At 48.8% G+C, this 25,387-nt stretch overlaps 2 protein-coding genes across 21 annotated transcripts in view; both read right to left on the bottom strand.

The window, feature by feature from the left end:
* Positions 1-409: 409 nt before the first annotated feature.
* Positions 410-13,391, bottom strand: MRPS10 (mitochondrial ribosomal protein S10). Of its 2 annotated transcripts, none has more exons than XM_008262916.4 (7): positions 13,240-13,391; positions 9,240-9,304; positions 9,077-9,149; positions 6,774-6,910; positions 5,618-5,726; positions 4,124-4,213; positions 410-3,658 (listed from the first exon to the last, which is right to left on the bottom strand). In XM_008262916.4, the coding sequence occupies exons 1-7, from the start codon at positions 13,285-13,287 to the stop codon at positions 3,575-3,577; spliced, it is 606 nt and encodes a 201-aa protein (XP_008261138.1). In that variant the 5' UTR covers positions 13,288-13,391; the 3' UTR covers positions 410-3,574. The 2 variants fall into 2 exon arrangements, with proteins under 2 accessions (XP_008261138.1, XP_002714448.1); XM_002714402.5 differs by having other exon boundaries at positions 9,077-9,146.
* A 7,085-nt stretch (positions 13,392-20,476) lies between these two features.
* The window catches only part of TRERF1 (transcriptional regulating factor 1), a 226,174-nt gene continuing 221,263 nt past the window's right edge, over positions 20,477-25,387 (bottom strand). For 16 of the 19 annotated variants that reach the window (XM_051855691.2, XM_070074094.1, XM_051855693.2 and 13 more), the window contains 2 exons: positions 24,721-24,968; positions 20,477-20,946 (listed from right to left, as the gene is read on the bottom strand). In XM_051855691.2, coding sequence (XP_051711651.2) covers positions 20,622-20,946; positions 24,721-24,968 — 573 coding nt within the window. In that variant the 3' untranslated portion in view covers positions 20,477-20,621. The remainder of the gene's footprint in view (positions 20,947-24,720; positions 24,969-25,387) is intronic. The other 3 variants (XM_017345126.3, XM_008262918.4, XM_017345130.3) reach the window with 1 other exon arrangement.

The following is a 25,387-nucleotide window of genomic DNA, read 5'->3' as shown; positions in this document are numbered from 1 at the left end:
CACAGCAGAGAGATGGATCGGAAGTGGAGCAGCCAGGACTTGAACCAGCGCCCATGTGGGATGCTGGCACTGCAGGAGGAGGCTTTAGCATGGCCCTGCCAAATGTTTTTTGTCAAAGAAATGTTGCTAGTTTTTGTCAAGTGGTGGTTTATTTGCATATTCATCTTAAAACATGATTTTAATATGTAACTTGAAGTGCTATTGGTTAATTTAGTCTGAAAACAGCTGACAGTGGACGCACACATCCCTGAAGCTCACAGCTCACATACGCCATCCTGATACTACAGTGATTTATGTTGTCTGCAACAAAGCCCCAAAACACTTAGATGTGGGTCTACATTTGTTTTAAAGAACCAAAAAACTAAAAAGCTGTCACAAACTGCTGCTTTGCCACACACACACACCATTGTTTTACTGTCTAGTTTTTAAAAAGAGTTATTTATTTATTTCAAAGGCTGAGTTACATAAAGAGAAGGGGAGGGGAGAAGTGGGGGAGAGCGAGAGAGAGAAGTAACAATCTTCTATTCACTGGTTCACTCCCCAAATGGCCACAACGGCTGAGGCTGGGCCAAATTGAAGCCAGGATCCAGGAGCTTCTTCCAGGTCTCCCACTTGGGTACAGGGACCCAAGGACTTGGGCCACCTTCCTCTGCTTTCCCAGGCACACTAGCAAGCAGGGTGCTGGATTGGAAGTGGAACAGCCAGGACTTGAACCTGTTCCCATATGGGATGCAGGTGCTGCAGGCCATGGCTTAACCTGTTGTGCCAGCCCCTACTGTCTAGTTCTCAATCCCGAGGTATATACCCGGGATAAGAATGCTTTAGGCAGCAGTGAATGACACAGTCAACCACCAGGCTGAAGAGGGCCGGGGGCTCCAGGCTGCCACTCTGTGTTAATGACCCAGGATTTGGGGGCACGTCCACTCCATAAACAGCAGACATTGCTAACAGGGAAGCTCGGCCACAGATCAGGAAGAGAGAACAGGCAGACTGAAGAGCGCATCAAGAAGATATAACTTCCCCAGGGCTGACGGCAGCCACAGAAGACCCAGACCCCACTCTGTTGTAAGGAGCGGAACACTCCCGGGGGCTGCTGGGCCAGCTGCTGTAGTCTGGCCTTCATCACGACGTTGACTGCTGTTAAATCACGGGCGAGCACACACTGCCGCACAAAACCAGCAGTATTTAGCAAACGGAAGAGCCCTTTGCATCAGCGAGACACTTCACATGGAAAACCAGCTATCTGTGCTGTGTACAATTTTAAAACATCATCATTTGTTTCATTAAAAAATTATTTATTTGGAAGGCAGAGTGAGAGAACCTTCTATTCACTGGTGTGTACCTCAAATGGCTCCAACAGCCAGCAGGTCTGGGCCACGAGCCAGGAACTCCATCCTGGTCTCCCTCATGGGTGGCAGGGGTATTTGTATTTGGGCCATCTTCCCCTTCTCAGTTACATGAGCAGGAAGCTGGATGGCAAGCAGAACAGCCAGGCCTGGAAGCAGCACCCAATACGGGAAGCTGGCATTTTCTAAGTGGCAATCTAACCTGTGGTGCTGTAAAGCTGGCCTCTGAACTGCCTTGTGTTGTGTGCCTGCCCTGTGCTCATCACTCTGTCCATATTAATTCACACACGAGGCTTTGCAAAGTGGCAATTCTAAGCAAGAACAAAAACCTCACTATACCATCAAAGTAAAAAAAAAAAAAACAACACACAAACAAAAAACAAAACACCACAGCCCTGGAGTCTTCCTCCTGAGGCAGGAAAGCTGACACAGTAGCTCCCGGACAGGCGGCTTCCACCTGGGGAAGGGGACATTTCAGGTCTTCTGCTCCCAGGCCAAGCTCTCACCTGCGGCCCTCAGAGGCCACTCAGCACCCCGGTGCTGCCTGACCCTCCCCTCCCCAGCTCTCTGAGCCATCTCAGTGCTCCTGCCTCCCTAGCCCTCTTCCCATCACAGGGACCGGTATCCTCCTCCTGCCACCCAGTGGGAGAGCCCCTAGGAAGGTAAGAGGCCCAGGTAGGACTTCTCCCCTTCTCAGAACATCACCTTGTTGGGACTGGACTTCTTGGTCCCCTCCACATTGCCAAATTGGATTTGGACCACGTGGCCCCCACACCGCCACAGCCACAGAGATCCTAGTGATTCTAACATGAAGAAGGGAGCAGATCTGTTAACACCTCCCCAGGGCTTGCGCCTGCTTCCTCAGGGTGCTGTCTTTGCAATGCCACACTGGCCCTTGGAATTTGACACATGCTCCCCTCCTTCCAGACACTGGCACAGCCAGACTGCCTGGTTTTCTCTCCAGTGGCCCTGGGGCAGTTCTGAGCCAGGAACAGGCCCAGAAACCAACAGCAAGTGCTTGACACGGGAAACTGGGGCCTGGGAGCATAAGGAACCTGGCCAAGGTCACGCAGCGTGGGATGGAGTCAGCTCTCAGTTTGCCACCCTCGCCACTCTGAGCCTATGGAACCACCCTGCACACAGTGACATCAAGTGGAAGCAGTGACATCTAGTGGGGCTAAACACTACTATTTCTATTTAATTTTTGTTTGGGATGTAAAGTTTATCAAATGAAAGCTTGATGAATGTATGAATCACAGGATGAATGAAATGATACAGGTACTCATTTCTTGAAAGCATAAATTCCATGATAATGTCCCTGTAAACAGCTCTATAAGGGTTTGGACAACAAGAGGTCAGTGTGGGGTCTCATGTGCTACAGTAGGTTAATTGCCACTTGTGGCACTGGCAACCCATATCAGAGTGCTGGTTTAAGTCCTGGCTGCTCTGCTTCCAATCCAGCTCCCTGCTAATGCACCTGGGAAAGCAGTGAAAGATGGCTCAAGTGCTTAGGGCCCTGCCACTTCTGTGGGAGTCTCAGATGAAGTTCCTGCCTCCTGGCTAAGCTCTGGCTATTGCAGTCATTTGGGGAGCGAACCAGCACATAGAAGACCTCTTTTTCTCTCTCTGTTGCTCTTTAAATAAATAAATCTTAAAAAATAAAAGGTCAGGGTATGTCACAAATGCATTTCATCTACTGCAAAGTATATTCACTTTTAAAAATGTGATGCTTAACGAAGGTAACGTTTGTTCACTATCCTAAATTAGCGAATGCCAGCCTGCACAAGGCATACACCAAAATCTGCACTTGACCTTAGCCAAAAGGCCAAGAGGCGATCTACCAGAAACCGTACCTGATCTATATGAAATTAATCAAAACGTCCTTCCAGGCACTTCAAAGGAACAAAGATGTGTGAAGAATATTCCAAACACTCATTTGCAGACAAAGAAACCGAAACTGGCATAAACTCATAACTGAAGAGCAGCGCAGTCAGAAACACAGTTTATAGTCAAAGTGGTTTGCTCATGTTTGTTAAGGTCAGAGCTGAAACAAACACACGTAAGTGTGAAGGACAGCCCAGGCGGTCCTGCCCCAACCAAGTCTGTCCTCGGGGTGCCAGCCGCACTCCCACGCAGCAGGCCTGAGCACAGAGCAGACTCAGCGTCCGCCAGCAGGAAGCACTCGCTGTGCACACACGTCGGGTCCGCCCCTCTCAGGGGCCCAGGCTTCATGACTTGCTTTCTCCTTTCTCCTCCGGTACTGTTTCCCAGATGGGCTCCTTGATGTGTTCTGGTAGCCGTTCTAAGTGTGTCTAAGAAAAGAAACGAGACGAAACTGCCACACAAACGAACTTCAGTGCACTCCTTGGCTACAAACTGGATTTACTGTCAAATTCTCCCCACGTCTTCTCCTTTTATTCCGCTACCCCCACCCCTGCTGCCTTTTTCATAGGGCTCGGAAATAGAGGAAGGAGGTCTGAATGTATATAAAGCACTCCCAGATCCATCTGCTCCCCAGAGACCAAGGGGTCATCACTGCACATGCTCCCCAAGTTTTGACAACTCCATTAGCGAGGAGACTTCAGAGCGGCTCGGGGGAGGCCTGGGCTGCACGCAGGATTCTGTGGCTCAGGGGTGGGGGTGGGGGCCAGTCCCTGGCCATTCTGCCTCCCAGCTAGCACGTGTGCATCCTTCCACTCAGTGGGCCAAGACCAGGCTGCCACGCATCAAAACAACAAGACAGATGTGCCCCAAAGAGGCAGAAATTCAAGTCATACCTTTGTTACTTCCATGGCAACCCCTTCAGGCAAGTTTCGCTGAATGTACTCCAAGTAGACATCCGCTGTGCTTCCAGTCAGACGCTCCAACTGGAACATCGAGCGTGAAAACGGTTCATGCTATGCCAAACCACAGGCAGAGAAGGGTGCAGACTGTTCTCCCCTAAGAAATCTTACACTGAACGCCAGTTACAGACAGGATAGACTGAACCACACTTCCGCTCTGGCGGAACGGGATCGGGGGCACGGTCCCAACGTCCGCTCCTCCCAAGTGCAGTGCTGCGAAGCCTGGGCTCTGCGGAATCAAAGCCATGGACTTGAAAGGGCTTCACAAAGCCATCAGCTGAAAGGAAGCGCACGCCCAGAGCACAGGCAGAGTTAGTGCATGGTTTTCTGCGTGCCTCAGGGCAAGATATTTCTATCTGACACAGTAGATAGAATTTTGGATTTCTTTTTCATTTTAGAGTAGGGACTATGTCTGAATCATATTTGGCCCCTTAATGCCTAGGAAAAGTGCTTCTGACATAAAAGACACACAGTGGTGGTTCTAATAACATCTACCAGTCATTTACCATATGAGGGAAGCAGTCTAAGTACATCACGTAAGTATCTAACTTAATCCTCAACTTGTGGGATGGGGACCATCATTCCCATTCTACAAACGAAGGAATTAATGCAGAGGCCATGCAGCCAGTTACGAGTGAGGACCTGGACTTCAGCACTGGCAACCTGACTCCAGAACTCACGCTCTCTCAACCATACGCGCGTGCTGGCTCTCATGGATGTGTGGATGAGTAACAGATGAACCCAAAGCCCAGTGCTGTGAACCACAGACGTGGGAAAGCCCGTCAACTTGGGAAAACAGCAGAACTTAAAGGTTTGAAGTATGAGCAAAATTATTCCAATGTTATCTTTTTTTTTTTTTTTTTTTTTGACAGGCAGAGTGGACAGTGAGAGAGAGAGACAGAGAGAAAGGTCTTCCTTTTGCCATTGGTTCACCCTCCAGTGGCCACCGCGGCCGGCACGCTGTGACCAGCAGGAGCCAGGTGCTTTTCCTGGTCTCCCATGGGGTGCAGGGCCCAAGCACTTGAGCCATCCTCCACTGCACTCCCTGGCCACAGCAGAGAGCTGGCCTGGAAGAGGGGCAACCGGGACAGAATCCGGTGCCCCGACCGGGACTAGAACCCGGTGTGCGGGCGCCGCAAGGGGGAGGATTAGCCTAGTGAGCCGCAGCGCCGGCCCCAATGTTATCTTACTGTATAAAAACATCTATCAGCATAATCTTCATTCTGGAGTTTAATAAACTATGTACTACTCGACAGGATGGCTTCACTTGAGCTTGATTTTCCTGTAAACACAACAGGACGTGTATCTTCTCTACAGTGACCTGCACAGGCTAACAGAAAGCCAACCGGTCATCGTCTAGGGAAGCTGACAGGCTAGTGCCAAGTTCTGGGTATTCTGAAAATACCTGAATGTCAGAGGTAAACTCACCTCCAAACACCTGTAGAGAGTCCTCATTTCATACTGAACCCTGTGCTTCTTGAAAATGTGCACGGATTTGAGAAGCGTGAATCGCTCTATCTTCCTTGGAGGCTCGTGTCTGAAATTAATGGGCAAAATAATATACTTAAGTTAACTGATGGAAAAAGCTGAGTCACTGCTACCAAAGCATGAGTCCACCACTCTGCAGGTCAGGCTCCCACTCAGTTACAGGCGACAACTACCACTTACAGACTTCTGTTTGTCAAGACTGTCATCTGTGACACTGCTGTCATGAAGCCCAGGCCAACAACAACACAGCAGACAGCAGCAGGAATGTTCTCCCACAGACCCAAAAACGAACACAACACTGGCACACGAGTGCGCACGCACACGCACGCGCACACACACACACACACCCCTGCTGTTTCTCCAACCCTTGAGTCCCTCATGTGATGAGCAACAGCATAGGGTTGAAGCCCTAGCCTGAAGCACCGGCATCCCATGTTGGCGCCGGTTCTAGTCCCAGCTGCTCCTCTTCCAATCCAGCTCTCTGTTGTGGCCTAGGAGAGCAGTGGAGGATGGCCCAGGTCCTTGGGCCCCTGCACCTGCGTGGGACACCTGGAGGAGGCTCCTGGCTCCTGGCTTTGGATCAGCTCAGCTCCGGCCGTTGCGGCCATCTGGGGAGTGAACCAGCGGATGGAAGACCTCTCTCTCTGTCTCTACTCCTCCTTGTAACTCTGTCTTTCAAATAAATAAAATAAATCTTAAAAAAAAAAAAAAAAAAGACAAAAGAGGCAATTCTACCTGACCCTGGGGAGACTCCAAGACCACATGGAGCTCACCTTGTTCACACATGAAGTCACTGGGGGAGGGTTGGTGTGAGGACAGATGGGAGGTAACATCCTACTGGCCAAAGATGACCGCACCCAGAGGCTGAAGGGACTGTGTGCCCTAGTGAGACCCCAGGCAGGCGGATGGATACCTTGCCTCTCCTTAAGTCAACAGCATTTCGAGGGAGAGGACTTCTTTCAATTTCCTTGTTTACTCATAGTGGTATTTAAAAACTGAACAGGAAGGGATGATCCTGCTCCGGACAATGCACCACAAAGCTACACTCTACCCATCGCGAGCACCAGCAGGCCAGGTTACCAAAGGTCATACTTACACTTTAATAGTGATCCCGAGTTCTTTAGCAGCAAGCACAGCGAAATACTCATAGCTGTCCAATACGGCCTTATCGTGGCCTTTTACTAAAATGGACAGTCGCTTATACAGTGTGTCTGGTTCATCAGAAACGGTTATCTAAAATCCCAAAGAAAAGTTTTAGTTGTGGCTCCTCTAACAGTTATAATGAGCAAATTTAACATATCACCCTCAACTGAGCAATTTTAGAGTTTACTAATGAATGGGGGTGAAAACGCTGAGTAACACTTTCCACTGTTAGCTTCAGGACCCGGGCACTGGCACCACAGCCCTCACAATCGGTTAGAACAGAGCGTGAAGCCAAAGGACTTTCACGGTAACAAAGTCCTAATGGAGCATTCCAACCTCAGCCATGGAGTCCCAGACTCACGAGGAGAGAGAACCGCAGGGCCTGTTAGCACAGGGGATTCAGTCAGAAGCCCGGGGCTGAGAGCTAAGCTCTGCCACTTGCAGCTGAAGGACCACGGGCAAGCCACACGATCACGCACTTCTGCTTCCTCAGACACCAGAATCCCTATGCTAGATAGCGCGTACCATTTCGGCAGGGGATAAAGTAAGATTCAAGTATTGTAAAATACTGTTCTACAGAGGCAAGCTCTTTCTAGTCATAGTCTTTTTTATTAGGTTTTATTCCTGCACATTTTGTCTGCTCTGATATACACATTACTCATTCCTAATTAAAACATTTGACACTGACTGTACTTATAATTTCTACCTCTTTCTCCCTAATACCTAAAGACCTTAGAAATAATGGGTTTCATATTTCTGACTTTCTTCCAAGAGGTGAATTATCTTCATTTCATTCACCCATTAGACCAGTATATGATACTACCAATCCAATGATTCAGTGTCGTATTACTTCATCCCTGGAAGGAAATCTACCTACTAACCAGGAAGCTAGACATCCACTGCTAATTAATTCAAGCAGGGTTGCTGGAAGAACAAAATATACTGACATCCAATAGCATATGCTGGGGGATGGAGGAGGAGGAATATAGCCCTAAGATGTGTTCTGACTGAGTTCTCATGTGGTCTTAAAGATATTATGAATTGGTTGAAAATATTAAAGATCAGAAGATGTCGCATAAAACTTCAATTCAACTTGGAAGATTTAGACAACGGGCATCACTAGGTCTGATTTCCCTCACGGCAACAGTGGCCAGGGTAGGCAGCAGTTGGCTTGCTTTGCAGTGTGCCGCTTGCCCATCCTGCTGCCCTCCCTCAAGGCCTGGGCCCTGCAGGCTTCCAAGCTGGAGACCAAGGTTTCCATGCATTGCTGTGGAAACATATCCAGGCTCTATTAAGTGAAAGAGACAAACGGTGGGACACTATGTATAACACAACTCCATTTAGTGTGCAGACGATATAAGTATACAAAGGCAACTGTCTACAAGGACCCAGAACAAACTGTTAAAGGGGTTATTTTTTAGGAGTATAAATGGAAGTACCTGGAATTTGTAAGGACTCTTAGGCATTAAAAATAACACAAAAACTTTGGGCTGATGGAACATTGGCTCTGACAAGGTTACACAGCTATGTCTGCATTTCTGTTACTTGTGCTAATGCTCCTTCTTCCTGTGAACTATGACGCATGGCCCAGGCCTGGGCTCAGTACTTAAAGTAAAATCAAAGACTTGAAGGCTACAAGAAAACTGTTTTCCAATAACATAACATCAAGTATTCTGCGTCATTAATTATTACAACTCTTTAAACTGGACTGAAAGCAGACTGGTCATTAGCACAGTTATTTGGGATAAATAACTTGTTCATCTAGAACTTACCTTGATACCCTGAAAAACAGCATGATCATCCTGACACATCAGAGAATAGGCACAGCAGACACTTGCCAGTATTCCAGAACGAAAGCTTAAAAAAATTTTTAAACTGATGTATTTGAGTCAGAGAGGGAGAAAGAGATCTCCCATCCACTGGCTCACTCCCTAAATGCCTGCAATAGCCAGGGCTGGGCCCGGCTGAAGCTGGGAGCTGGGGACTCATTATAGGCCTCCCACGAGGGCGGCAGGGACCCAACCACTTAGCCATCAGCTGCTCCTCACAGGGTGTGCATTAGCAGGAAGCTGGAATTAGGAGCAGAGCCAGGACTTGAACCTGTGCACTCCAACATGGGATATGGGCCTTCTAACTGGTATCTTAATTACTAGGCCAAATGCCCGGCTGCAGAACAAATTATTTTATTCATAAAATGCTTGGAAAACAACCCCAAATAAAACAATAAGGAAAATTCAAGAAATAGAGAACACATACCATAGGTTTGGTCAATTCCTTAGGAACGTCGATGTGTAGATTTGAAAACTGTACCCACTTCATATTGGTACTGCTGGGGGGGGGGGGGGAGAAACCTAAGTTAAAAAAAAAGTACAGGAACCCACTTTCATGCTTAATGCAGCACATTCAATTGTATACTTACAGAAGAAAACCCCCATTTTTGGTTGCACTGTCCTTAAAACCATTTATGGGAAAACTCCCCAAGTCCTGGAAACAAGAGCAGGGGGAACATGCGTTAGAAATGGGGCTGACTGCCAAGCTATTCATGGCTTCCACTAGAAATCATGTGACTTCACCTTCTCATTATTATTTTACAGAATAATCGTATTTCAATATTATACTTATTTTGCCTGAATATTTTCAAACAATAAAAATAATTAGGCATTTTTATAACCTAAGCTATTAAGATTTGGAGGAAGAATTCTAAAGCAGAGTTACAGAGAAGCAGGGGCAGAGAGAGAGGTCTTCCATCTGCTGGTTCACTCCCCAAACGGCTGATCGGAAGCCAGGAGCCAGGAGCTTCTTCAGGGTCTCCTACTCGGATGCAGAGGCCCAAGCACTTGGGCCATCTTGTACTGCTTTCCCAGGCCAAAGCTGAGAACTGGATTGGAAGCGCGACAGCTGGGACTCTAACTGGCACCCAAATGGGATACCGGTGCTTCAGGCATTGGCTTTATCTGCTACACCAGAGCGCCAGCCCCTAAAGCACTCTTTCCAAGCATACATATTTTTTGGCGTAGCTGGGACAATTGGCTTACAAATGAAAAGCTATGCAGTGCACACTGGAGCTCATTCCCAGCATTAACTACTGTGCGGCAAACTACAACACTTCATCATTTCCAAATCCTCTTTTGTCGGCTGCCCCTAGTGGGACAAAACTTTCTAGTTTCAGGAAACTTAAACAGTACTGTGCTTGCACATAATGGTTTGCAGCCCATGGTTTTTCTTTTAAGCTTTCCTGAGATTTAAAAGTGTAACGTGAGGGGAGTGTTTGGCACAGCAGTTACAATGCTGCTTGCGACGCCTCCATTCCATACCCACATCAGAGCGCCCGTGTTTGAGTTCTGGCTTGACTTCCAATCCCACTTCCTGCTACCGTACACCCTGGAAAACAGCGGATGGCGGTTCCAGCAGTTGGGTCCCTGTCTCCTATGTGAATTTTTTTTAAAAAGAATTATTTATTTATTTGAAAGTCAGAGTTACAGAGAGAGCAGAGGCAGAGAGAGAGAGAGGGGGGGGGGGGTCTTCCATCCGCTGGTTCACTCCCCAGATGGCCGCAGCGGCCGGAGCTGCGCTGATCCAAAGCCAGGAGCCAGGAGCTTCTTTGGGGTCTCCCATGCGGGTGCAGGGCCCAAGGACTTGGGCCATCCTCCACTGCCTTCCCGGGCCACAGCAGAGAGCTGGATAGGAAGCAGAGCAGCCAGGTCTTGAACCAGCACCCATATAGGATGCCGGTGCTTCAGGCCAGGGCATTAACCTACTGCACCACAGCTTCGGCCCCCACCTATGAGAACTGAGATCTGTGCTTCTGGCTTGGCCTGGTCTAGTCTGGGCTGTTGCGGGCATGTAGGAAATAAATTTGCCTTCCAAGTAAAATAAAAATAAATAAAAAATTCTAAAGCCCGAAGATTTCTGCTAAAAAAAAATGTAACCTGAGAAATTAGAATAACAATAAGGATTATTATGCCGGCGCCGTGGCTCAATAGGCTAATCCTCCACCTTGCGGCGCCAGCACACGGGGTTCTAGTCCCGGTCGGGGCGCCGGATTCTGTCCCGGTTGCCCCTCTTCCAGGCCAGCTCTCTGCTATGGCCAGGGAGTGCAGTGGAGGATGGCCCAGGTGCTTGGGCCCTGCACCCCATGGGAGACCAGGAAAAGCACCTGGATCCTGGCTCCTGCCATCGGATCAGCGCGGTGCGCCGGCTGCAGCGGCGGCCATTGGAGGGTGAACCAACGGCAAAAGGAAGACCTTTCTCTCTCTGTCTCTCTCACTGTCCACTCTGCCTGTCAAAAAAAAAAAAAAAAAAAAAAAGTAACAATAAGGATTATTGAAAATACAATGAAGATGAAAATAACAGTTCAGCACAAGTGAAGTTTAATTAAAACAACTGATGGCACCTAAATATGTTTTAAAAGCCTACTCTTAGTTTTATTATCCTTTCTTGTTCCTAACCCAAAATGAAGATAAACCATAGCTTTCCCAGGGCCAAGGGGGAAAATCAAAAGAAGTGAAATCAGGCACAATACAAGATAGTACAGGTTGTGTGTGCACCATTCTTCATACACAGTCACACAGAAAATTCCCTCCTTGGGGCCAATGTGTGGTGCAGCAGGTAAACCCACCGCCTGTGACGCTGGCATCCCAAATGGGCACAGGTTCCTGTTCCAGCTGCTCCACTTCTGATCCAGCTTCCTGATAATAGTCTGGGAAAGCAGAGGAAGATGGCCCAGGCCCCTGGCCCCTGGCCCCCATGTGGGAGACCCTGATGAAGCTCCTGGCTCCCGCCTTCAGCCTGGCCCAGCACTGGCCATTGCAGCCAACTGGGGAATGAACCAGTGCTTGGAAGATTGCTCTCTCCCTCGCTGTCTGTAACTTTCAGAATAAATAAATAATTAAAAGGAGTGCCAGTTCCGTGGCGTAGCGGGTAAAGCTGTTGCCTGCAGTGCCAGCATCCCATATGGGCACTAGTTCTAGTCCTGGATGCTCCTCTTCTGATCCAGCTCTCTGCTATGGCCTGGGAAAGCAGTAGAAGATGGCCCAAGTCCTGGGGCCCCTGCACCTGTGTGGGAGACCTGGAAGAAGCTCCTGGCACCTGGCTTCAGACTGGCACAGCTCTGGCCGTTGCAGCCATCCAGGGAATGAACCAGCGGATGGAAGACCTCTCTCTCTGCCTCTCCTTCTCTCTCTGTGTAACTCTGACTTTCAAATAAATAAAATCTTTAGAAAAAAAAAAAAAAAAAGGAAAGAAAGTTCCCTCTCTACATTTTAGTGACCCCACAATCCAGTTGTGCAAAGGAGCACAGGTCTAAGGGAACGGCACTTCCGGTTTCTGTGTTCCCAGCAAACCTCAGCTCTCACAAGGTCAAGCCTAAAGTGTTGTTACAGCCACAAATCAATCTTAAGAAGCCCTTACACTTTTCTCTTTTGTTCTTTTTAAAATTCGGTCTGGTTCTCCGGGTGTGGTCTGAGGACCCCTGGCAGGGTCTAGGGGACACTTTCAGGAGCTCCGGCAAATCAAGACACTTTTCCTAGTAACACAAGGCAGTCTGCACCCTGCCACTCTCAGTCCCCAGGCAGAACCGGCGAAGCTTTCTGGAGGCTGCACCAAAGCCCAACTGCAGGGACACAGCCCAGAACCCAGCTGTCTTCCACTAAGCCAGACACGCAAGATTTTTGCAAAAACGCAAACTACTGCCACTCCTTACTAAATCTGTTTTTGTTTTGGAGACTATGGGTAATTTTCAGCAAGTGTTCATTACGTTCCTCCGTAACTAATTTATCCGTGTTACTTTTAAAACAGACTTGTTACTTTTAAACGAGATACTGTCTTATTTTGGAAAACTAGACATAGGTAGCTAACGCCACAAAAACCAAAGCTCTCTGGAGTCCCCCCTCCTTAAGTGTAAAGGGATCGACTCTGGGCGCAAAGCGCTGGAGAACCGCTGCTTAGGTTTCTTGCTTCCGCTCCAAAGAACAAGAGTGCATCCAACTCCTGCCCCTGACTTCAGAGAACCTCATCTAGATCTTCGAAGCCCTGGATGTCGGGGGAGGAATCTCAGTTTAGATGCGGGGCAAATATCCGCGATCTCTGTACCAGCTCAGCCCCCGGTTTCGCGACACAAGCTTCCCGTCATCTTGCGAACAAGAAGGAACGGGTGTTGGAATATACATATGCTCAATATCCTTTCCAGCTCTGACCTCCTACAATTCTTGCTCCTGTCTTTGCCCTGACAGTAGTTTCTGTTTAATCCCATGAGAGGATACGAGGTAAAACCAGCACCCTTTTCCATCACCTCCTTGCAAACAATAGCCCGCGTGAGAAGTACAGGGGAGGCCTCCTGACGGGCAGCAGGGCGGCTGGCAGCAAGACTTGGTGACATCTGACCCCGCCAGCCCGCCCGGCCTCCCCAGCCCGCCTGGTACCTGCCAGAGGCGCCGGCAAACAGACACAACCGCTGACCGCGCCGCCATCTTGCTGCCCCGACCTCCCAGAATTACTTCCGGGGTCACAGCGGCGCCCTCGGATCATAGAGTTTGCAAGAGGAGAGAGCGTATCCTCGTGTTCCGGCACGGGAACTGCCACAGAGACGTGAATTCCCGCTGTTTTATGGGTGAGATGACCCCCGCCCTGGGCAACTCCTGAGCTCGTTAACCTTACGCCTGCCTGTTTCTGAAGTTACCAGGTCACATCAGTGTTCTCCCTTCAAGGCGGGTTTGTCCTGTGGATCCTGTTTTGTTGTAGGAAACCACGTGTTTGGAGAAATACAGTATATTGACAGGTTATCGCTGGGTAGTGAAATAATGATTGATTTGTTTTCTTAAATATTTTCAGAATTTTAACAAAATGTATATTCATTTAAAAAATTTTTAAAAGCCTCCACTACTACAGCGTCCGGGTTCCAATCCCTTACCTTAAAACAATTACCTTCTAGTCAAGGTCTTTAACTCTTACCAGCTTTCCCCAGTGCCAGCCATCTTGTGCACTACGGCCCTAAATATTCCTAAATCATTCTTTTTTGTATGTTCCTCTCATATTTCAGAATTTGCAATGGCTGCCTTCACCTAGGATAACAACCTAAAAGTATTTTGTCTAGTTATTACTGTCACTGTAATTTAGTTTCAAGTAAAAAGGCTTATAATTGGGGTTATAATCTCCCACTTGTGCAGATTTCAGTTTTATTTCCCCAGAGTGCCTTCACATACGCAGTTTATCATAATGGAAAACTCTAGACTTACAATCAGGAGATGTGGTTTCTAATCCCAGGTTTGGCACTTAACTGAGTGGCTTCCCCACCCTGGGACTCAATTTTCTCATGTCAAAAAGAGATGACAATAACAGTTCCTACTTCAAATAGTTGCTCTGAGGGTTCAGTGAGATATACTGACTGTGGTGTTTAGTACAATGCCTGTCACATTATTATGTGTGATAAATGTCATCCACTATTTGTAATACAAAGTTGCTTCTACCTCATCTGCTTCAACAGTTGTTGAAAAGATGAAGAAGATCAAGTTTATGAGAACAAGTCATGGTGTCTAAATAAAGTACTGTGCAGATGTAAAGATATTTTGTTTTTATTCCTTGCAAGTAGGTATTACTTACCCTGTCTTGCGAAAAAGAGAACCAAGGAAGGGGTGGGAAGATTTGCCAAACATCTGACAAGCTGATGAAAGGCCTGGGAATGGAAACCAGTGTTCTTATCCCTCAGGCTGGCCTCAGTCCTCGGGAGGTGTGGCCAAAGTGTCCAGCGTGACCCTACACCCCAGCGTGGAGTGCTTCTGCCGCGGTGGGCTGAGCCCCACCTCGGTGACCTGCCTGCTGTCTTCCGAGTTAGTCTCCCCAGTTCACACGGAGGCAGTCTCTATCAGAGGGCTTTCCAAAGCCTCCCCCCCCACCCCCCCCCAGATGCAGCATTCGCTACCTGCCCCCTTCGGGATAACCTCGCAGCCACAGTGGTGGTGACTACAACTTGCAGGTGACTGTCACTGTGGCATCTAATGTGAAGGTGTGAATTTTACCTGGAGTCAGAGATAAAGTGGCTCACAAAGTCAATGTTGAGTGTCCAGAGTGATCCTGAACCAGTAACTGTCTTCAGAGTCCACCTGAACCAGTGACCACCTTCAGAGTCCTGGTTCGCTGTCTTTTCTTCCCCTGAGTGTGCTGGTTATAATTCGATGATGAGATCCACTTCTATCTGGGTCTTTCTTGGCGGAAAGAACTAGAGGTAGGCACTCTTCCACTGTCTCAAAAGAAGAGGGGGTTTGTTTTATTTTAAAGATTTATTTATTTATTTGAAAGGCGAGTTACACACAGAGAGACAGCTTTCATTCACTCCCCAAATGGCCGCAGATAGGCAGGGCTGGGCCAGGCTGAAGCCAAGAGCTAGGGTGTCTTCTAGGTTCTCCCATGCGGATGCCGGGGCCCCTCTTCCACCGCTTTTCCAGGTCATCAGCGAGGAGCTGGATTGGAAGTGGAGCAGGGGGGAATCGAACTGGCATCCATAGGGGATGCCAGTGTGACAGGAGGCAGCTTAACCCTCTAGGCCACAATACTGGCCCAGAGGGGGCTTATTGTTAAGGACCTGGAAATGTGCTGAAAGCAGCCCAAGGGGCTGGCTCGCAGTCCCTTCTGCAGAGGCCAAACCCGCTCTTTTTACTGGTGGGCTCTCTCTGCTAAGGAAGTTTCTCCTTCCTCAGGGCTTGGCCTTGCGTTTGGCTACTCACTGTTTCCCTTGAATCACCAAGTTTCTAAATTCTTACAATTGTGGACATTTGTTCTGGTCTCTCCACCTTCCTGGGCTAAGCCATGTTGAGTGTCACCAAACAGCCTTAGTCCTAATGGCGTTGGGTCAGGTGCCAATCTGGTCCAATTACCTGGGGGCAAAACCTACAGTGTTTTTTTCCAACAGTTGGGCTGTGGACAGGGCTCTTTGGCCTCGTATGTGGGCTTGGATAGTGTTCTGAATTTGGCCTATCCACTGTGGGTCTCTTCCCTACAGTCTAACCTTTCAAACAGCTAACAGAGGTGAGCAGCAGGCCAGTGATCCTTATCAATGCACTTGGCTTTCTATCCAGGAAAAATAAGAGTAGACCAGTATTTCTAAGTTAAGTCATATTTTGATTGTACCAGTTGTTTCTAAAGACGGCCCTTTCCAAGATTCTCTTACATAGAGGAAGTTACCAAGCCTTTTGCTACTTTATACAGAGGTATCTATGAGCCAGAGATCACTTAGGATTCATTTGGGATGAATTAAAATGTCTTCCTGGCCACATTTTGTTTATGTCCACATTAAAACTCAGCTACGTCTGTACAACCCTGCTGGCTGGCTGCGGCTGAGCAAACTGGACTGGGAATCCATGGGATTCAGAATCGACTTTAGGGAAACTCAAAGGTGCTCCCTTTCTCTCTGCAACCCTCCCCCGCCCCCAAATAAGCATACATGGAAGACTAGAGAAGTGATTAACAGTTGCAGAGCACCTGCTATGAACAGCTGTGTGTGTGTGTGTGTGTGTGTGTGTGTGTGTGTGAGGTTAGGGAGTTTAGCATATTATGAAACACGACCTTTGCTCTTTGCAGTGGTGGGACTGATCAGTTCCCGGTCCCTGTACGTTCCTTCCAGGCGTTACAGTTCTTGGCAGGAAGCACTCGTCATGTACAGCCATCTTCATACACGCGCTTCACCATGTTTAAAACAGGATGCAGGGGCCGGCGCTGTGGCGTAGCGGGTAAAGCCGCATCCTGCAGTGCCGGTATCCCCTATGGCCGCAGGTTTGAGTCCTGGCCGCTCCACTTCTGATCCAGCTCTCTGCTATGGCCTAGAAAAGCAGTGGAAGATGGCCCAAGTCCTTGGGCCCCTGCAGTGCAAGGGAGACCTGTAAGAAGCTCCTGGCTCCTGGCTCCTGGCTTCGGATTGGAGTAGCTGCGGCCATTGCGGCCAAGTGGGGAGTGAACTAGCGGATGGAAGACCTCTCTCTCTGTCTCTCTGTCTCTCTCTCTGCCTCTCCTTCTCTCTCTGTGTAACTTTGACTTTCAAATAAATAAATAAATATTAAAAAAAAAAAAACAGGATAGAATAGTGCGTGGGACACGGTGGCTCATGAGAACTTCCTGGAAGAAGACTGGATGCATATACATTGCTTGGAGACTAATGGTTCTTTTATTTGATGCAGGATTGTCTAAGCCAGACAGCTAAAATGCATGTAAAAAAACAAACCAAGATCAAGGTCTTGCCCAGGCATACCTCAAAGGAAATTCTTCATGCAATGCAAAATTTCAAATTTGTCCTCAAATTGGCTGTCTACCATTAAAAAGGAAACACAATTAAAATTTACAAATCTAGATTTAAAATAGAAACGAATCAAGATGGGTAGGGACTTCGTGGAGGATTTGTTAGGAAAAGAGGCGTGGAATAGAGAGGAGGCAGTGTACGAATTTACAGCCAGAATAAAATAAATTTACAGAATTTATTCAGAGAAAATAAATTCCGAGAGATGGTGACCAGCTGCCCACGTGCACACTGCTGGAACCTTCGGCAGAAGGCCTCGACCTCCAGGGGCCGGGTCATCTTATATTTCAGGAGAGTTAGGGGTGGGGGTGGGGTGGGGGCAGCAGGCTGAGGGGAATTCCTGGAACTGGGCGGGGCCTTGGGAACCTAAAAGAATGCAGGGTGGGGTATGAAGGCAATAGGGTGGGAGACCCAACAGAGAGTCAAGGGCAAGGAATACATTCCAGTGTTTATGGATCTCTTGGGCAGTGAGCAAGAATGGCTGAGGCTTATGTCTTTGTTCCATCAGGATTTACTGTAGGGAGTCTCTGTATGATACTGGTCTCTTAAACAACAGCTTGAGTAATAGACCGAGACCACTGTTGGTAGCAGAAATGTTAGCCTTATCTAGCATTGAGGAGTTACATCAGTGGCTAGAAAGAAGGAAGTTTTAAGCCAGAAGAAACTCAAAAAGATAATATTTTTATTTTTCAGAGCAGCTGATGCAATATTGAATCAGGTTTTCACAAATAAATATAACAGTGTCTATTTGGTTACATCTCTATTTGATGAAGGCCCACCTATAGGACTTGGCATACATTTCCGTGAAGGCTAATGACTGGAACCTGCGACAGAAAATTCTCCTGGTTCCGTTTCTGACAAAGTACTGTGAGAATTTTAAAAAGATGCTTGTCCCTCAGGGGAAAAACAACCTAGAATGCCCCAGTTTTGTTTTGTTTTTTAAGGAATGCACCTTTTCAGGACAAGTCTATAAAACATTTTTATTTATTTGTTACATATGATGTTTAAATATAACTTTGCTTTCAAGCTTCAAACTTTTTTTTTAACCCCTGGTAAAATAAGACTTTTGGTTCACCTTAACAAAAACTGACCTAGGAAGAAACATTTTTAGCAAAATGTTATAAAATTCACTAGAAAATACTGTCCTCTTGTTTTTGTTTTTGTTTTTTTGCCAAAATGTTACATAAAATCCTTATTAAAAATACACACGTTACAAAAGAAAAATTATGAATATGCTATACATAGTGCTTTGATATGAACCAAGGGACTTGCATTCCGGCAACACAGTTAAGCACACGAGATATTATGATGTCAACTCATAATAGTGCAAACCTGAATAAGTTACATCCTGATAGGAAGGCATGCAGGGCTTCTGCTGAGAACCGAACATAACAAAGCCAGAACAGGAAGCAATCACAACCACCATTTAAAAAGGTTTTCCTTTTTATTACAGTAATTTTTTTCAAAAATACTTTTCTTTACAATAGAACTCCTAGAAAATATGTACAACCTTCCTCTAATAAAATATAACAGCAGTTAAATATATTTGAAAATAAGATGGGTTTTTCCATAAAATATATCTGTTAACTTTTTATATACAGGCTTTCTCAAAGAGGTCTAGGTTCACTAATGCAAAACCATCTGATAGTAAACAGGAACTGTGTTGAAGACATCAGCCGTCAGGAAGAGAAGGTCTTGGGGAGGCGGGAGCTAAAACACAACACACACATGCAGGCAGAGTCTTTGCAGGAACAAAGGTAAGTGCAATATTTAACCAGGAAGTCTTTTAAGCTGATAAGTCAAGAAATACTAATTCAGGAATGTGAACTGTCTCGCCAAGGAGGAGTTCTTTGGTCATTTCAAGTCAAAAAGCCTTCTGCTATCCTGCATGGGAGATTAAAATGAAATTGTGCATTATATTTTTGCCGTGGCAACTCAGTTTATTTTTAATGCTTCAAACCCGAACAGCTGGGCAAGTCTCCAAACAGAAGAGACATCTTTGCTTTATAAACAGCCCTCTGCGCGTTTGCTCTCGACAGATAAGCTTCCACGCGGCCAGCAGCAGAGCTTAGCAGACCCACACTCAGACACCAGTGAGTCGAGGGAAGGAGTCCCTGGGACAGGCATGACCGGCCACTAACACGACAGACGGAACAGTTCTAGAATCTCTGTCCTCACAGCAATGCACGCTGCCAGGCGGCTCTCAACTCAAAACGGCTTAGGAAATTTTCTCCCCCTCGAGTTAAGGAAAGTGCCAGGCTCTCCTCTCTGCGGACACAATGATGGAGAGGAAAGTAACCTATGTTTCTTCTGTCCCTGGCTTTCCTGAGGTCCCCCGTGGGACCGTGGGCCACAGCGGGGTGGGGGCCCTGTGCGTGTGGGCGACATGTTTTCGCAGAGGCAAACTTCAAAGCTGCCTCAGGCCCTACTCTCCTGCCTCCACGGAGGGGCTAATGCCAAGACTGTGCCAGCCACGCAGCCCAGCCTGCGAGCCACACTTACAGGGCGCTGGGGGCACCTGGCCTACCTGAGGCGGGCTGAGGCCTGCCAGCACCTGCTCGGACAGTCACTCCACGCTAGAAGCAGGATCCACCCCGTGCTGGGGCTGTGTCCCCGCCTGGCTTTTGCCCTCCCGGTGGGACGGGTCAGTGTGACTCAGCTCAAAAGCCTGGGCGATGACATATGTGAAGGATTAGAGGTCTAGTACCTTCAAGTACAAACAGAAAGCCGCGCAATGTAGCCGGGAGGTCTAGAAGTGCTTTGCTAAGTGACTTGTGAGAACACATTGAACATCTGAATGCAAACACGGCCCTTAAGGTGTATCTGAAACCATTCCGTCAGCCTCAGTCAATGCTGCTTCCTTTGTATTTGCCCTCACACGTGTCGGAAAATCCCACTCCATCCTATTTCTCGCAGCTACAGTAAACTGTAGCTCACCAGATGTGAATTACAGCCACATCTCCACGGTGGAGGTTTCCTGGTACTTCCAAGTGGCACAAAACAATTTCAGGACCCCACTGACCATTCTCAGTGTGGCCAAAAAGAACAGGCTCTTCTATGGTTTTGGGTGGAAGAATGCTTCCTGGCTGGTCCGAACAGAGTAAAAGTTAACTCCTCCCGAGACCCCAGCGTGAGGGGGGTGGGCTGCTTCCTACGCGCGCACTTGCAGCACGCTCTGGGGGAGCCGCCCAGGAGGGCTGACATGACAGCAATGGGCCATGAGCAGCAGGCATGCTCCCTGCTAGGACGCAGTGTGAGAACGCCCAGATGAAACACCTCTTATAGACAGTTGCGCCAAGCATTTATTCCCCCACCCCCGACCCCCACACAACTTTTTTTTTTTTTTTTAACAAAAGGAAAAGAAACTGGTTTTCCCCCCCCCCCTCAGAAACCTGAATAAAACGACCACTTTTTAAACAGGTAGTTTAAAAGGGTTGCAAACACGAGCAGTCAGTCCGGGCTTCCTGAAGACTGCACACAGGGGCCATGGCTTTGCACCGTCTCTGAGTGGCACGGCGGGCTCTACAGTTCCGTGTCCCCCTGGAGCAGCACTGGGTCCCGATCATCCAAGAGCAGATCCGTGTCCACGACGTCGGCCTCCTCCACGCCGCCGCCCAGCTGCTGCACCACGTCCTCGTCCAGCACGTCCACGCTCTTGAGGGGTTTGATCAGACTCAGCTGGTCCAGCGGCAGCAGCCCCGGCGCCCCCGCCGGCCCCGTAGTCCTCTCGATCGTGGCTGCCATGTCCGCCGAGAAGGCCGCCTTCTGGGCCTTCTGCCTCTGCTGCTCCTCCTGCTGCCTGTGGGTTTTCATGTGTGCGTTTCGGCTTTTGATCTTGAAGAAGACTCTGCAGAGGAAGGAAAGCGGCGTGTGAAATTCAGAAGGGGAGTGCTGGGCAGTCCGGGTGACCTGCAGGGAAGGGGTGTGCGTGATCTGCTGTCTGGTCTGGGGTGGACGTGACAGGCTCCTGTACACCCTCCCCCTGGGACCTGTCACCTCGCCTCCCTCCTCCGCGAGGAGGCGGGACAGGGACAGGAGCGCTGCACACAGTGCGCCCGGCTCCCTTTTAGGGACAATGGAGGAGAAATTCGTGGAGGCACTCCTGTGCACTTGGGGTTGGGAGCACCTGCTCTGTCTCCTCGTCAGGTCAGCTCTCCTTCCTCTCTCCCCCTCGCCGACCATACCCTCCCTACCACAGAACCCTCAAGTCGAGCTAATGCGTTCTGGGAGTTGCCATTCCTAAAAGCAACCCGTCTTCTGCCTGGGGCCTCGTCGTTCCACAGTCACACTCCTGGAGGATGCGTGCACAGGGTAAACCATCTCCTCTGTCTCTTCTATCCTTCCCCCTCAGGTTCTGGTCCCCTTGGGTGCTCCTCTCAAGGCCACCAGCCCCTGTGTGTGGTCAAACCCAGCGGCCCCTCTTCTGTCCTGGCTGTGCTGGGCTTCCGAGCTGGACCCGCCCCGATGGTTACTTCTGAACCTTCTTGCTGGTCATTACGTTATCAAAGGTTCCTGGCTTTCCCAGGACACAGTGCTTCTCAGCTGGAGCGTGCGCCCTCCCAGGGTGCATCTGGCCAATGCCCAGAGATGTTTCTGGGGGAGAGGGCAGTACTTCTGTATGCAGGGAGGCTGCTAAACACCCAGCAAGGTAGCGGACAGCCCCCTTTCTCCAAAGGAGGAGTTATCAGACCCGAAATGTCCACTGTGCTGAGGCTGAGAAACGCTGGGGTAAGAGGACATGGTATGATGGGGGCTAACCCTTTAGGCCGGGGGTCTGCCAGTACAGTCAGTGGGTCAGATCCAGCCTGGGTTTGTCAATAAAGCTTTATTGGAACACAGCCACATCCACTTGTTTATATACTGCCAAATGGCCAAGCTGAGCGGTTGTAACAGCGACAGTCTGGCCCCCAGAGCCTAAAATATTTACTATCTGGAGCTTTTTCAGAAAAAATCTGCCCAGGTGTGAGACAGCCTGTTTATGAAGAGGGGTGAACATAAACACGCCAGGTTAATTCCTGAGCTCCTAAAGGAAAAAAAAAAAAAAAAAGGAATCTTGATTTTTACAGCCTGCGTCAAACAGGGCCGATGAATCACGATCCCACTTGGCCGTACTGAAAACTGTTTAATGTAATGAACACAATTATAGCAGCTGAAACACGCTGCGAGCATGTGCCTCATGTTATTCCTAATCTGGAAAACCACAGAACATGTTTCTGTTTTCTATGAAATCTTAACTCTGGCAGAAAAAGATCTCAAGCAACATGAACACACACACACACAAACACACACACGTACCAGGTGCCCATGAGAAACAGCCAGAAATGGGACGTGGAGGTAGAATACCCCTGCCTGACATGTTGGGGCCCAAGAAGCATTTTTGATTTTGATCTTTTTTTTTTTTTTTTTTAGCTTTTAGATAATTTGCATGTACACAAAAAGCACTTTTTCATATACCTTCTACACAGAGATGGAAGGCAATTTTACACACAGTTGTAATAATTTTGTGCATGAAACAAAAAGTTTCACAGTATGGAGTGCCCCACTTGTCACACGGTATCTAAGTATTTTGGGTGTTGGAGCACTTTGGATTTTCAGGTTAGGGAGGCTCCACTTGTACTAACTGTTGTTTGTTGAACGGTCCTTTGTCTCCACCTGGTGGAATAAGGCGTTGGAGCCTGTTTGAGTCAAACGAGGGAAGGCGCTGCTTCCTTGCAGAGGAAACTGGGCAAGACCCCAATGCCCCCACACTTCTCAGGACACATAGGAGGGAGAGGACTGAGAGTCAGCTCCAGGTGGGTTGGTCACTTTTTCCAGTAAATACGGGAGGTTCATTCTTTCATGGTCCCCTCAATGGGTGGTGACATGAAGGTGACGTCACATCCGGGCCCTCAAGCACAGGAGACCCACATCTACATTCATCTTGCCTATCCTTGTGTTTGCAGAGGGGAAGAGCCGTGAGTTCCGATTCACTGCGAGGGGTGCAGCGGAGTGGGGCTGGGTTCACGCAGAGGCAGCGGGGTGGGAGGCGGGGGACGTACGCCCACACCGCCGGCCTGCTTTGCATCCCTGCTTGGCCGCTGGCTGGGTTCTGCGACAAGTAGTTCAACCTTCTGGCGGCTCCATTTCTGCTTATAAACAGGAGGTACTTGCCTCGGAGGGCTATTCTACAGATTCATTAAGACACGTAAGACACCCCTTAAAACACTGCCAGGCAAACAGCGAGCCCCTGGTAAACAGCGGTGATACCTCATAGGCCCCCTGAGGCTGTGCAAGCGAGGGCCCCGGGACCCATAGGGGCTTTCCTGGCAGGGCCTCAGCAGCCACCTGGCCGACAGCTCCCGGGTAACACTTCCCTCTGCGTGTGAGGCCCTGGAGATTAGGGGAGAGCAACCCAGCAAGACCCCAGGGCAGGTCGTCAGGACAATGTGACCCCTTCCAGGTCAGGAGGACCCACCAGGAAGCCAGCTGACATTCTCCGCTGGAACCCCAGGCAGAGAGCCCTGCATCTGACTCATAGCTTCTACCTAATGTCAATAAACAAACCAAGCAAAGCAAAGAGCAGCAGCCGGAGAGCCCAGGCTTCGCTCAAAGCTGGTTTCAAATCTCGGCTGTGTGCTTCCCTGGCCGAGTGACCTGGGGAGGGAGGGAGACAGAGGATCACCCAGCAGCTGGGCCGGGCTGAAGCCGGAAGCTGGGAGCTCACTCCCAGTCTCCCATGTGGGTGGCAGGGACCCAACGAATCGATATATTCCTGCTGCCTCCCAGGTCCACATTAGCAGGAAGCTAGAATCAGGAATAGAGCCAGGACTTGAACCCAGGCACTCTGATATGGGATGTGGGAGTAAAAACAGTATCTAGAGTGCATGGGGTTTCTGTGTGGGGATTAAATGGGTCCCTGCATGTGAAGTAAGCAACACAATGAATGCCCAGTAAATGTTACCTGTTATTACTAACCATTGTCAGTGTCTCCTCTTAGTTATTTTAAATCATACCTAAAAGGGCAGGCATGACAAACAGGCTTCATCTCATGTATCAATACTGGTTATAACTTGATTACAATGAACAGGATTTGAGGGGCTCCATCTTACTGTCATAGAAAGTGTGGTGATTGATTGATGATGTCTGCCCTGGGCATAGAAATGGGCAGCAATGATAGGGATGCCATGTTCGGGCCAAGAGTTCTTGATTAGGTAATCTAGAGAAAATCTCGAGTCACTCAGCAGGGATGCAAACAGAATGACACTTGAGAGGACAGTTTGGGTGTGAAGGGAAGGAGGAGGAATTAGCACCCTACCATCATTTCTGGGAAAGAGTACGTTTGGTCACTAGAGGGGAGCTCTCAGAGTCCACTCTTACCAGGCCTGAAAACATCAGAGACGAGGCTCACCTTACGGCCCGCAAGATGGGATGAGTTTTGAGGGTCTAGGTTCTTTTTCTTTTCTTTTCTTTTTTTTGTGGTGCAGTTTTTTATTTATTTATTTATTTTTGTTGTTGTTGTTTTTTTACCCGGTGTCTCTAGGTTCTTTTTCTAGACAAGGAAACCTCAGCCTATCTGGGCCCGGCCTCCACGGAGCAGTGACCCACCAGGGACTTGGAGTCAGCCCCCGCCCAGGCCACCTACTTGCCACACTCCTTGCAGGGGAAGATGGTGGTGGGGTCTGTCTCGCCGCTGGTGGTACTGTGAGAAGGCGAGCTCTTCACCGAGCAGTACCCGCTCTGGGCACCACCAGGCTTCTGCTTCCCAGGGGGGATGGCACCCCGGGCTTTGGTCACCTGGTTGGTGCCGCCATGGATGCGGGCATGGCCGTTCAGTGCCTGTCGAGAGCTGAACACCTGGGGAAGAAAGGGAGTGACATGACATCTACAGTCCTGAAAAGGAAATTAGGGTTATTAGTTACTGAGTGGCAAAACAGGCGATACTTGACACAGTGTCTATCGACAGGCAAACTTTGGGCATTTGTCACAGCAAATACAACTCCATCATCACAACCACAGCTGCTGTGCCCATGCAAACAGCCCCATCGCTGCTACCCTCAGGACGCAGGGGGCATCACGGCAGAGTGAAGGACAAAGCTCCTGTCTGCAGGTCAGGAGACCAGGGCCCGGGCCCGGGCCCAGCTCTGTCATCACCAACAAGGACTGGCCATTAGGCCACTTCCCCCTGCACACCTAAGGAGGGTGCTGGACCAGCTTTTGTACTTTTTATTTTTTTTTAAGCTCCAGACTCCCTCCCTTTTACCTCTTTCCCTTCCCACCTCCCAACCCTGCTTCTTTCTTTCTTTCTTTTT

This window comes from Oryctolagus cuniculus, chromosome 5 (assembly GCF_964237555.1).
Source record: "Oryctolagus cuniculus chromosome 5, mOryCun1.1, whole genome shotgun sequence".
Classification (NCBI taxonomy): Eukaryota; Metazoa; Chordata; class Mammalia; order Lagomorpha; family Leporidae; genus Oryctolagus; species Oryctolagus cuniculus.
Note: the sequence above shows the minus strand (reverse complement) of the source record. Positions and strands in the feature narration are given on the sequence as shown.